We start from the raw sequence: 14403 nt of genomic DNA, 5'->3' as shown, positions 1-14403 counted from the left end.
GAACAATAAGGTACCTGTACTCAGAGTGACTTTTTTGTACCTTAGTCATATGTACCATTTAAGGCATAATTGTGTACCTCTCATGGCTGGAATTTTAAATTATATTTAAATAGACTGTAAGTATGATGTAAAGGGCAGCACATTTGTTGCGGTGCCCAGGGAGCTGGGGGTTAGAGACTTGCATAAGGAGCCACAGACGTGGGGAGACTGGGCTTGAACCGACAGCCCTCAACTTACAGGTACAGAGTCTTAGTCCACTGAGGGTTTCTTTGATTTTTTTTCTGTAATTTATGTATTTTCATGTACATTCCTTTTGTTCTTTGTTGTATTATGCTGCTGTGAAAAAATGTGTTTACAAACATGATCATCAGCCACTTTTGGAAAAATTGGTTAAATCCACCAGCCTTTCTAGCATTATTGTGCAGCTGAAATCTAGCAATTTACAAGCATTTATTCTGGTACATTGGGTTAATTGTCAACGCCTATTGAGACAGTATGAATGTGATTCTGGGCTATATAAGAAATAAAGGTTATTGTTGTTGTTGTTAATTGGGGTCATTTCCGTGTGGTGCAGGTTCATGAGTACAACTATGAACCTGGGGCAGTGGTGGCCTAGCAGTTAAAGAAATGGCCCCGTAATCAGAAGGTTCGGGATTCAAACCGCCATGGTGCCACTGAGCTAAGCACCGTCCCCACACACTGCTCCCCGGGCGCCTGTCATGGCTGCCCTCTGCTCACCAAGGGGTTATAAAGAGAGAACATATTTCATTGTGTGCACCATGTGCTGTGCTGCAGTGTTTCACAATGACAATCACTTCACTTTCATGTACTTTCCCAAATCATGTTCTTTTAAAGGTTCAACATGGTATCACAAAGGACCTGTCCTGAACTTTCTGAGGTACGATCAACTTGAAAGGAACAGATTTGTACCTGGAGGTTTAATATTGTACCCTGTGTGTACCTTTATTTTTTATGTGCGTATTATGAGGGATCCCTTTAATCTTGTGATGAAACGGATTAGCGCCGGAAGACTTCGAGACTGACAATGCTTCTACAAAAAATGTTCAAATGGATGCACAATCTGTTGCTGAGCATAAAAAGGAAATTTGGCCATTACTGGATAATCTTCCTATGGAAGGAGGAGCCAGGGAGCATTTCTGGTCAGTTTACAGTGACCCAGCAACTCATTTTCAAACACAAAACAAGATAACAAGATGCTAGACCTGAACTGCCTGCGTGTCTATGGTGGCCCATGGAGGCAATGTTGTGATCCATCTGTTAAAAAGATTCTCCGAAAACTTTTATGAACTTTGAACGCCTCGTGGTGAACTTGTGCTCATGGAACTGGAATAAAATGTCTAATTCACATACTAAAGTCCAAAAAAAGAGCTCTCTTACTGCCCATCAGGCATCACCTGCTTCCAAAAGTATCCGAAAGCAGTAAAGGTCAACAAAGTCCTTAGAGCAATAGAAAAATGACTGAGCATATAATTGCTGCAGCACTGAAATGACCCTTGATCTGCCTTGTGCAACTTACATTAGAATGCATTACGTTCCTTTAACGTTTTTTTTTTTTTTTTCAAAACAATGTGCAGACGAAAGGAACACTCATAATTTAAGATCATTCTTTGTCTTTATGTGAATATTTTTGAGATTGTAAGGGGTTAAATGGTAACTTTAGGCAATAAAAAAAGCACAATAAATTGTGCTGAAAGCAATTAATACAGATTAGCTTTGACTCGAATGTAAACTGAATGTAAACATGGTTTATAAGGCTGTTTTCTCCGCACAGGATAAAGTTACATGAGTTATTCAACGGGAAATAAAACATCTTCTGGGACTCATTATTTGTGGTTTATGATTATTCATGGACTGGTGGCCGGTTGGAAGTTTGTTTATTCCTGCAGTGAAAGCGACACCTGTAAGGCCTGCGCGTGACACAGGCGTCATACCCGGGAACTGAATCTGAGGGACAATGCATCACCATGACACTGATAATTACCACATTAGAGCTGTAATTTTGTCCCTGGTGCTCGGCACACAGGGAACAGCCGCCCGTAGATTCCTTCGGCTCAACTCAACCGTAGTTATGCACATTTGTGATACAGCAGCGTAAATTAATTTCCAGCGTGTAATGTATTAAATGCATCCCCGCAGGGCAGCTAAATTCATCCGTCGACTGCATATTTAATATGTGGGTCCTTGCGTTAAGAAAATCTATACACCGTAACCATAAAGCACACGGCTAGCGTAGCTGGAAATGCTGATCTTGTTCATCTTGACCACAGCATGTAGCTGATATTGTCGAGAGGTTCTGATTTATTGGTAAGCATTTAAATCAGATCTTTAAAAAAAATATTAATTTCATTGTCTATGCAGTGCACTGTGCAAAAGTGTCTATGAATAGAGAAAATTCAATACATAAATGGCACAAATGAACAAATATAAAATAACATTCAATTCCAAAATATGTATAAATGTATCATCAGAGGTTTATTAAATGATGCATTTTGTCTTTTAGGCCCCTGATTAGTCGGGCAGGGTGCTGCAGTGCTGCTGCTTCACAACAAGCAGCTCCATTCCTGGCCTGGTGGATCTTGTCTGCTTAGAACACAGAGTATGATCTTCTCACAGGAACCGTCTCAGGTCAGCCCTGATGATGGCTTCTGGCGGGTGAACCATGGTGGAACTTTGCTGCAGACTGCGACTTTAAAGGCAGGGAGGGAGCGTAGTTTGCCAAGTTCAAAGCAGCCGCTTTTGAAACGGAAAGATTTTTGACCTCGTCTAAATCTCTTCTCTGGTGGCAAGACAAAGGATGCTTAAAACCCCTTGTGTGCTGATGAGAACTGAACTATTTCTTTTAATCACATCCTGTCAAGGGCTTCTTTTGTTCATTTACTCTACCCCCTTTTTAACACCAACCTTCTCAATTCAAACAAAAACTATGGAGTATGGCTCCAGGGAACATTTTAAATATGGTCTATTTTGATAGTTGCTGTTTATTTTACTATATTTACATTCATTTGTTCAAATTTTTTGTTATTATTTCTTACCTTTTTCTTTTTGTAATTTTAGTAACATTGCGGTTCTTATATTCGGTAATGAAGTAATGATTTAAAATACTGGTAATTATAATAATTGAGATGTATTGTCTTGTTCTGTTGCAGAGGTGATCTTCTCTGTAATGGTGGGAAGTTTAGATGGAAATGGCTGAACTCGGGAACCTGCTAGGGACGGCAGTCACATGTCGGCATAAATGCCAGCGCACAGGCATTTATTATTATTTTTTCTTCTGCACGTTTTGAATCACAAAGGCTTATGAATGCTGACTGGCGCTGACTGCTTCAGGTAGAAAAGTTGTGGGCAGGAATCCGGCTGTAGCTACACAATGTCGCACCGTCCTTGGCGCCACAATGACGGCCGCTGAGGCTTTTATCCACTTCGTGACAGGCTGTGAAATAGTCTCGAGCTCGGTAGGTCACAGGAGGCTAGCTGGACATATCTGGATTCCCTGTGAAGATGTGACACGGCCGTTCTCCTTGGCTGTCAGCGACAGGCGCTTCTGTTCCACAAGGCTGAGGACTACATGGCACTGAATGAAATATACATTGTTTCCCATCATTGTCTGAACTGCCGAGTGGGCTATTAAAGTCCATAATTTAAATGGATTAAGATGGAAGAAAACTTGGATAGAATTGGCCTCAGATAAAAACCTCCTACAAAAAGTGAATGATTGTTCAAGTTGTTCCTGAGCAGATCCTCCTGCCTTGGACTGGATAGTTATGTAAGAAATATGCATCCCCACCAATCCCCTTGGGAAAAAAAAAGACATTTTAAAAGACACTGGCAACAGCTCCAATGATATTTACTATTTTTCGAGGTTCTTGGTGTTAACTGAACTTGAATAAGTTCAACCTTCATAGCACTCAACCTCCATAATGACAGAGCTCCAGGCCACCCAACTCGGCCACTGCCTCAATCCTGCTGTGCTGTCTCCCGAAGTGGTATGAAAATTCTGCTGTTGAGCTTGACGTAAGCCTCCCAGCCGCATGATGTAACTTGTCAGCTTTATGTTGAATGTTGCACCACTGCAGTAGAGGTGCGCCGCCTCCACTTGGCCGCATGCTTCTACACCTCTGGGCTAAGGAGCCTTTCTTATAGGTCCACGGCAACAGGGAGGTCCTGTTCTGTTTCATTTTGGTTTGTTTTGTTCTGGTGGCAGCTCGGCAGTCACGCCGTAATCGCTCACCGTATCGGAAATCATCAGCGGCCTAATTGGACGACATCATGGCCAGCAGTTGGTGTCGAGGAACACATTATCCACGCGAGGTGATTTCAGCATCGGGGCTAAACACAACTTAAATCTTTTTACTAATTACTTTAGCCTGTACCCAATCCAACTAGATTTCTGCTGGAAATCCTATGTCTACTGTGGGGTCTAGACCATATTTTTATTTGGCTATACTGTCTACTATACACCCACAATATTAGAAGAGGTGAAGTGGAATAATGCGGACGTATCTTGTTGTGCAGGCATCTAGCAGTGGGCGGGTTATCTTAGACAGTAAGTAAAAATGTTGGACCTGAGGTGGTGTAGTCATGACCAGTCTTGACCTTAGTAGGTCCTGGCCGCTGTTGCAGTTTTGGAGTCACCATCGCAATCAGAATCACTCAACTCTTCACACTTGGCCATTTATTTCTGAAACGACATTCTTATTTCCAGGCCTTGCATCCTTGCTGAGCGTAACACGTGACAAATGAACCTACGTGGGAGGACGTCCGCCCCAAAACTGACCAGCCCACGGGCGCGCGTATCAAAGACGCGCTCCCCCGGGGTCTTTTTTTTTACCCCCACGTTGGAGTTTTCGTTCTGACTTCCCCCCACCCCCCAGCCCCCCCAACCCCGAAGTAGCTCCTCGACTTTGCTGCGTTCACGGAGGGGATTTCCGTGGAGGGGTTTTACTGCGCAGAGGGAACGAGGGGAGATGGATTCTTCCGCGATGAATCGCGGTCCAGCTTTCCACGCAGTAGGAGCTGCACGGTGACGTTACTTCCACGAACACGCACCCAGAGAGAGGAATATCGCCCATTCTCACAGCTGCCAGCGCCCAAGCTCGGCGCGAAGCCTCCTCGCCGAGGAGAACTTCCAGAAAATAGGCGTCAGAGTTCTTTTTTTTTTGCCTTTTTGATTATTATTATTATCTAAATCATGCACATTCGACATTACGCGCGCAAAAGCGTCCGACCGGGCTCCGATTAACCCACAGCGGCATTACAAAAAATATTAATAATAACAATAATAATAACTTTGGAAAAATATATTTTTTTTCTTCTTCTTTACCGGCTGATGCCATTCTTCCCTTTGTTGGAATGATGTGGACCTTTCATGACTGCATTGGATTTGTTCTCTTATCCAGTTTATTTGTCCAGATCGGATTCTCGCTCGAAGGTAAGACAAAAAAAAAGAAATTTTAAAACTGCGTGGCAGCTTTACATTGACGTATTGAGAAATGAGAACACGCTCGTCTCCTGTTATTTGAAAGTCATTGTCATCTGCATGACGGTGTGTTGTGCGCCACAGGGGAGAACAACTCAACTGTTGCTTGCGGGGGAAAGAGAAAAAGAAAAAGACGTGGACACTGTCATTATTATTATTGTCGTTATTGTTTTTCATCGTTATTATTATTGCTGTTGTGGTTAGATGAAAACCGGGGTGCCCGTCCGAGAATAAGTTCGGCGACGAGACAACAGGCGCGACTTGCATTTCAATCGCGTTGCTGCGGGTTGGAACGGACTGCAGCTGTATTTCAGCACCGCGGACAGCGGCCGGGGTTGCCAGATCCGCGCGTGTCACGCCAATATATAATATTATATATACATATGTGTGTGTGTGTGTGTGTGTGTGTGTGTATGTGTGTGTGTGTGTGTGTGTGTGTGTGTGTGTTATATGTGTATAATAATAATGGCAAATAATTCACTTGACTGGGAAAAAATACATGGCACGTCCATATATATATGTGTGTGTGTGTGTGTGTGTGTGTGTGTGTGTGTGTGTGTGTTTGTGTGTGTGCGTATGTATGTGTGTGTGTGTGTATATATATATATATAATTATCATTTTTTTCTTTCGATGATGCCTTTTTTATGTGGAGGAGGGTGGTAGTTTACATGATTGCGTGTCACCGACCCACAGTAAAGCAGCCTCTCTCCGCCATGCAGAACTTAGTCCACTACACCTGGACATGTGCAACATGTCTCCGATTTCTAGATCCCTATTTCTAGACGCCCCATGGTGACTCGTGTTAGGACGTGCCATGTATTTTTTCCCAGTCAAGTGAATTATTTGCCATTAAAATGATATGAAGCAAAATGAAAAAATAGTGGTTACACGTGTCCATTTCTAGATCATTTGTTATAGCCTTACTCTGAAAGTATGTGTTTCAACAGCAGACAGCATATGCAGGGTTTGTTCGCAGCAGATATTTGACCTCCATCTCACATTTTACATCCTTCCTCAGATTTATTAAGGAACTGTTTCAGTGAGCTGCTAATGGCGCAGAACCGCACTAAAAAGGACTGAAAAATGAGAAATAGTTCATGTTCATCATAATTTATACCTTCTTTGAGCCACCTCACTGGCGACTATGCTGTGCAGAAGAAATTGAAAGTGAGAGCAGCATGGGATACTCCCGTTGTCATGACAATCACATCTCGGCACGTCAGCCATATTAACAAAAGTATAGTTTAGTGGCGTAGCTTGTCAAAAACAGAGAGTGAGGAGGTAGCTCATATGCTGATGCTGAGCAGATGAGGATTTTTCCTCATACTGCAGATGGTTAAATTATTTAAACAATTTACTGTTTTCTGTATACTTTAACTCCACCCCATCTCACCTTTAAGCTTCTGTGGAGTAAAATGAACAACACAGCTCATCAGAAGAAGAAGAAAAAACTGTGTGCGTGTGTGTTCTGACAAACTGATAGGATATTTTCTTTTTTTTACGAGTCTCTGATCAGTCATTTCATTCGACTTCTCATGTCTGTACATTCAGGAATTTATTATTGTTCATTACCCTTCCACATTTTACTGATACTATGATACTCTAGCATATTATAGGTCATTTCTGGTTCACAGGACAATTTACCGACCTGCCCTCTAACATAACGGCGAAGGAGGGCCAGAACATCGAAATGAACTGCGCCTTCCAGAGCGGAACATCATCCGTCTACCTGGAGATCCAGTGGTGGTTCATCCGAGCCCCTGAAGAGCCCGAGAGTGAGGAAGAGACCGACACGGAGGTATTTCAGCATTACCTTTACTTTCTGCACAGGTTCATTAACTCATCCTTTGATATTATCATTCTTAATTCTGAGTGATAGATTTTGTGTGCTATTAATGAGATAATCAGCAGTTTAAAGGTTGCTGGAGAAATGGCTGTGCTAGACTAGATTTATCACCATTGTGGCAACAGCAGGTAGGAGAAGACATCAGCCCCCCACCCCCCGGAACCCCACAAACATTAACACACGTCCCGGTGCGTCTGCGCCATTTCTGTGTTCTTCACTGAGCCGCTCAGCAGCTGGCCCTTGGCTGAAGTTATTAATTGCTGTGCTGCTCATCTACTGTTGTCTCGCTGTTGACGTGCTGCTTTGATCTCTGATCGTTCTGGTTCTTCGGGAACCGAAAAAAAAGGGAAGGAAAGAAAACTTGTTGCTGACCTTCATGCATTGTTACAGCTCGTTGTTACAGGTTTAAAAGCTTGAGTTTCAGAAATATTATTTTGGAGGATTTTTTTCCCCCTGAATGAACCCTCGTACCTTTATCGAGTGACACCATTGCTTATGTGGAAGAAGGCCACCCTCTAGCTTGACTGACGTTGACGAGGGAAGATGGTGGCGTTTTATCTCTAATCCTCCATTAAGTACATATGGTCATATGGAGTTTTTTTTAATGCAAATATTGATTCTACATCTGTTAAGGACGTTAAGGAGTTTTTTCTTTCACATCATGTGGAGAGGCAGTGTGAATTCGTAATGCAAGCCTTCGTTGCAATGCAGACAGCCTGTGCTCCGCTCACATTGGCACTTCTTCAAATCCCCTGTATTTCTTTTATTATGTCTCAGAGAGAAGTATTATGTCAACCGATGTCTACGCAGTTCTTCAAAAACACCGTTTATCATCATGCTTGATGTTCTTAGGAACACAGATCCTGTGCGAATAGAATGCTTTAACGCTTGATATAGCAATGCTACACGCCTAAGAATGGAAGTTTTGTCGCCTTGTTATGTAAAATGACGGACGGATGTGAAAGTGCACGTTTCGCCTCCTCTGAGCCTAACGTCAAAGATTATAACATAAAATTCGTCAGAGGTTTTGAATGGAAGACTCCATTGTAGTGGCCGGCCCTGTTGCTTTTTTTGCGAAGGGGTGCAGTACTCGGTGAAGTCAAATCATTGGCTTAGTTAGAGGCGCAGTTCGTTCTATAAGAGAAATAATTACTGGGCTGGAAAGTCCGGTGAAATGCGCCCACCTCGTTTAATTTGCAGTGTGGCAGACTTTTGTAATGGAAAGCCCATTATTGCCTCCCCTGAGGTGCAACTCTACTGCAGAGGTCAATTTTCTTTTCTTTCCTTTTTTTAATGTCCTCAACGCTTGGAGATGCAGTGCTTGTGGCCCACGTTTTGCACGATTGCTAAGCTCTACGGCCTTTTCCTTTTGTTCACAGTGGCTATACAATGTTAAGCACGTGGAAATTAAGTGAACAACTACCACTTCGGGGAGAAAAAGGCCCACTTCACGAAAGAGACAAAAGCAAAATCCATACGCCGCCTCTGGTCTCTTTTTCACAGCCCCGCCCCCCTGTCCTCCCCCACTGTCATTTGTCCTCTTCACTGACTAAACCTCCCAAGAGTCTCCTCTGCCCACTGCCAAAGACAATAACAGCTGGAGTCGATGTAAGGAGCGCTTCTGATAACTACTCCAATCGATCCGGCCCTCATTACAGCTGACGTGTTTATAATGAATGTAATGTTTCAGAGTTCCGCTGTCTCACCGAGAGGGGGGCTGAGACACTTCCACACAGTCTGGGGCCAATCAGGGTCATCCATCACACCTCGTTTCAGGTAGACCATACAAAGAGTAAAGAATTATTATATGGAACCCGAAGAGGGTTTGATTAGGAAGCCAAGATTTTGCATTTTGATCCAGTTTTCCTTGCTCCACCACAATGCTTACTTGTTTTTGCAGTGTGGCAGCACCCTGTTTTTAAGACAAAGTAAAGAAGACCTCAGTGTTGCCAGATTGGGTGATTTTGGGTATAGGTTTTCTGGAAAACAATTCTCAAGTGAGCATTTTTGGACATTTGGAAAGAGTCTCGTATCTGGCAACCCTGCTTGTGCTACTTTGCACATGTGACAAATTGACAGTAGAGGGTTTTATATCATCCAAAATGAGGATGTGGCTGTCAGTCAACACTACGGGCTCCTCTCATATTAAATTTCATTTACAATAACAAGATCATCTCCTAGATGACAGAAATTATTACATAAATAGCTACAGTTTTGGCCTAGCAGGTAAAGAAGTGGACTCTTAACTGAAGGGTTGTGAGTTCAAATCACAAACTTTCAAGGTTAACATTTACAGCATTTATCAGACTTACAGTAAGCGACTTATAATCGACTTACAGTCAGTAGTTACAGGGACAGTCCCCCCCTGGAGCAAGTGTCTTGCTCAAGAACTTAATAGTAGTAAGTGGTGTTTGAACCTGGATCTTCTGGTTCATAGGCGAGTGTGTTACCCACTAGGCTACTACCACCCATGAGGTCCCCTTGATCAGACTATCGTCCCCACACACTGCTTCCCGGGTGCCTTTCATGGCTGCCCACTACTCACCAAAGGTGATGGTCACAAGCAGAGGACACTTTTCATTGTGTGTAAGCACGTGTTGTGCTATGTATCACAACAACAACAAAAAAAACATACACTTTTTACAGGCAGGACTAAAGACACAAACCTGCTGTTCCAGATGTCTCATATTTCCAGGACTTTGCATTACTCTTAAAAATCCAATCAACCAATCCAATCAAGGTCTGTGTCATGGCCTGTTTCATGCTTCAAACCTATGAGCTGGTTTCAGTCAACATGAGGCACACATGTCAACATCCCACCAGATATTATTGACTTAGAGTGCATTAGATTAGAGCATCAATATAGTTGAATAAAACAATCAATGATGGAATGGAATGCTAATGTGATGGGCCTGGGTATGACCCCTATGGTTTATAGACACCAACCCATCGTACATTCAGCCCTCGAGCACCATTCCCATCTAATGGATTCACTGGAAGACGAGTTGATGTCTTTTTATGGACAATACACATTAAGGAATGTTTTTGTGTGTCGATTTTAGTAATTAGTGATCCAATGAGTGTAGTTAAAGGTGTTTTGCCAGAGATGTGCCATACAAAGGGACTTTCTAAACCTCTGGAAGCCATATATGAGAATCATAGAGACTGGAAATGAAACCCATGTGGAAGTCTTCATTCTGGAAATCGTCATACATGTATGTAATGTATTCAGGTCTGCTGTGTAGGTGTAGGGGGGGTGTGCGAATGTTTGGGGATTGTAGTAGTTTGGTATGTTGTGATGTTTTTTTTGTTATAAAAAAGAACATTTCAATAAAAAGATTGGACAAAAAGAAACATGTCAACATTGTTTTTGACACTAAAAGTTGGATGTGGGATATAAATTTAATTAATTTTCCCTAAGGCACCCTTGGAAGAGCACTTTTTGTTTTGTTTTGTTGTTAGGCAGGGTGATTTTGCATAACAAGTATGTATAAAATAGAAATAAGGTTTATATATAAATTATAATATATCATATTATAATTTCCCATCATACATATTGACACAATGTATATAATATGAATGTGTATAATTACAATACAATATTTTACAGTATCAATCAGCTGTACTGCTTTATGCAAGGAACTTGTTTTAAATCAAAATGTTCCCTGACCTGCACATGGAAGTGTCCTATTAGGAACCACGTTTCTATAAAAGGGCAGGATTGGGTTGAGACAGGGGTTTCATGGCTCACTTTTGACCTTTAGTCCTATTAATTTCTATTCCCTCGTGAAGTCAGGCAGCTACTGAAAAGGTTGAATGTCATGCCACTTCAGATACTGGGTAATCATGTCGAATCAAGGACTAAATGAAAACACACGTTGGCGACCTCAGCTCCAGGACACCGCGTGCGGGTGTGAAAAGGGGAAAAATGGTGTCAGGCGGAGCTGAGGCCAGGCTCAGATTTCTCTGTGCCATTCAGCAGGTGAAGCTCAGGGCCAGCAGAAGTAGGATGTCTCATCTGAGAAGCATTGTTTGCCTCATGCAGGTGGCAAATGAAAGCCTTTTGGAAAAAAAACAAGAGCCGGTAGCAGGAAAAGTAAGACACGCGTGATCCCAGCATGTGGAGGGATGCCACGGCTTGGCCTCGCTGGAGACTGAGGGTGAGGAAGGGGAGAAAGACATGCTGCACTAACAGAGCAAGCGTTTTGATAATTTTTATTTAACTGTAGTTTAATGACTCGTAAAGTAACAAAAAACTTTAATGGACTAGCGGAGAAACTCCAGGGTGGGCTGCGTGGTTTGGGTACACATGTCCCATGAGGACAAGCCCAGAGGAAGTTTGTCCCATCAGCCAGTGTCCTGCACTCTCATAGGCTGTCACATCATTGGCCACGTTCACACATAGCAATTGGCAATCGCTGAGCAACTCCTGAGTGATGGCCTTAATACTATAGTAAAACACTTTGATCGTCATGACAGTGTAGTCTTCAAAGTTTCATTCTTGGTTTGATTGGTTTGATCAGTATGAAGATGGAAATCATGTGACCGTCAGTCATCACATGTAGTATTTTTTGGGGAAGAAAGTCCTGAGGATGGTTTCAATTGTTCCAGTGGATATAAATGTTTGTTATGATTGTGGTTCCTTACTGAAGACACATTTGTGCATGCTGGGTTGTCCAATAAGACATTTTTAGGAAAAAGAAAATGATTGCAGTGCGAATTCCATTTGCATTATATAGTGGAAATGATTATTGACTTGAGCGCGCCACGCTTTACCGCCTATGAATGATGAACAGGGGCCACGGATGGGGGAAAACCTTCCAATAGTCAGCGCCAGATCAGACGTGAACTAACTAGAATTATTTCTGCAGCCTCAGCCCCCAATTATCATAGATAATAAATAAACAGACCGAACGCATCAGTGAAATTATGGGTTGTTTTTTAAAGCCTACATTTGATACAGCTGGAGAACTGAAGGAGAACCATGTGCTCCTCGGCTTGAGATGTAAGGATTTCCATAAAGGGTTTTAAAGATGCCTAGAACTGAACATTTATAAAAACCTTCATGTGACACTTACACGCGCAACAAAAACGAAATCCATGTCCTGCTGTGTCCTGCTGGGTTTTGGTGCCAGAGTAAATTAAATACGAGTTTTGATGAATGCAATTCCATGATTTGTCTTCCATTCTGTGAATGGACCAGAGACATTCTGCTAATACTATAAATTTATGGCTCAGAACAAAGAAAAGTGTATGAAGACAAAATAATTTGCTTATTAAAAGAGGCAACAAAAATGTGTTGTCCAAGTAACATAAGAATTTGCTGAAAGGTTTTTTTTTATGTGATTACGGTAAGGCATTGCCTGTATATTTGAAGTAAAAGAGAAATTATTTGCTTGTGTGCATGGATGGTGTGATTGCATGGAAAGAATGAGTCATGGCCACGTGACTGTAGGTACCTTGGTGGAGACTTTTTAAACGTTGTATTGTTTAAAGTTGCTGTGTGTGTATCACAGTGACATCTAGTGGGTGAGCACCAACCTAGAAAAATGTGACTGTTCGGTCAAAATTGGTTTACTCACCTACTGTCATGTTTCTTTTTTACTATGTTCAAAATGAATCTAACTTACAACAAGCAGCCATTACATTAAAACCAAAGAGATAATATTGTCAACAAACCTCATGCCATAACTCGTGTCTGGTACAAGGACATTAGCACAAGTCAGATGCTTAATTTGGGTATATGAGGTCATGTTGACAGGTGGGAATTCCACCTCTCTGATGTGGTCTGATTTTGGATCCTGTTGTGTGTAGAATAATCAGTAAAGTAAACGTGAGCATCATGATTGATATGTATTGTCCTTTTGTCTTTGAAATGTAATAAATTGGGCCTTTTCATGCTGAAGCTTTTGAGCCAGTTTCTTTACAATTGCAATATTTCTGTTCATCTTAAAGGTTTTGACTGTTAACGATGTGGCCTTACTGAGATATTTCAAAGCTGGATTCAAAGATCAATGATTGTGCCACTTTCACCCACGAGATGCAGTAAAGAATAACAGCAAAACACCATAACAGCGATCATTCCTTCGCTCGGTCCCAGACTAATGATTTTACATTGTTGAGAGTCTGCCAATCATAATGGATTAGGCCAATTTCACAGAAAGAAGCCCATTCATTTTAATAACATTACAGAAAGAGCCATTTCTCACAGAGCCGGCCTGGGATTTGGAGAGCCGACATCCATCCCCTCCAGTGAGCCTCGAAAGAGAGCAGCTCCATCTCTCCGCTGAACGGCACGGTGCTGGCCGCTGCTGCTGGGATGAATCAGGGGCCAATGGTTTGCTGCTGAGTTAGAGGCCTCCGGATGCAGGCGTCGGCCGTTAGGCAGATGAGAGTCAGCACATAAAAGAGCATGATTAGATTAAACATGAGCCATCTTCACTTGATTCGTGGAATAACTTTGACCTCTTTTTTCCGCTGCTGGCTCCCTCGCCCGGGCCTGTTTTTGCGGGGTCGCTTTAAATGAAATATGATGGGACGGCAAGGCGCCTCGTCCATTCGGTGGTAATGGAACTGTCACACTATTTTGATAAAGCGTATCAATTCTGCCTTTAATTGCCTGAGCTTCCCACATCCCAGAGGATATTTTGGAATATTATAGTTATGTGTTGGACTGTGTAGCGGCCATTACATTGATCATGTTCTGTGATACGAATGCAGGTATTATGGGTGACAATAGCACCCACAGGAGCTTTGTTTTAGCCACAATTTATGAGAAATTTGGCACACATAGAAAGTAATTTAGCATAATTAATGAATTGCACAAAATGCTTTTGCTGTCTCACCATATTTATTACAGATTTAGTACATGAATACATTATGCGAAACTGTACAGTCCATTCAGACTAAAGGGCCCTGATTTAAAGGTATGGGGTCCTACTTTTGCATTTAAATGAACATTTAACACGAAGCAGTGAAATATTAACACTTTTTTATGTAATAATCTTATCGAAATTAATTTAGAATGCATTGAGAAAATATCCTAGAATAACACACATG

General features: G+C 42.1%; 1 protein-coding gene across 1 annotated transcript in view; it reads left to right on the top strand.

Annotated features, from left to right (window-relative positions):
* The first annotated feature begins 4940 nt into the window (after positions 1 to 4940).
* Positions 4941 to 14403, top strand: part of vstm2a (V-set and transmembrane domain containing 2A) — a 28365-nt gene continuing 18902 nt past the window's right edge. Inside the window, exons 1-2 of the mRNA XM_028970696.1 lie at positions 4941 to 5449; positions 7133 to 7296. Coding sequence (XP_028826529.1) covers positions 5371 to 5449; positions 7133 to 7296 — 243 coding nt within the window. The 5' untranslated portion in view covers positions 4941 to 5370. The remainder of the gene's footprint in view (positions 5450 to 7132; positions 7297 to 14403) is intronic.

The sequence above is a fragment of the Denticeps clupeoides genome, chromosome 2 (genome assembly GCF_900700375.1).
Source record: "Denticeps clupeoides chromosome 2, fDenClu1.1, whole genome shotgun sequence".
In the NCBI taxonomy this organism is placed as follows: Eukaryota; Metazoa; Chordata; class Actinopteri; order Clupeiformes; family Denticipitidae; genus Denticeps; species Denticeps clupeoides.
This window is presented reverse-complemented; position numbering and strand designations above follow the sequence as displayed.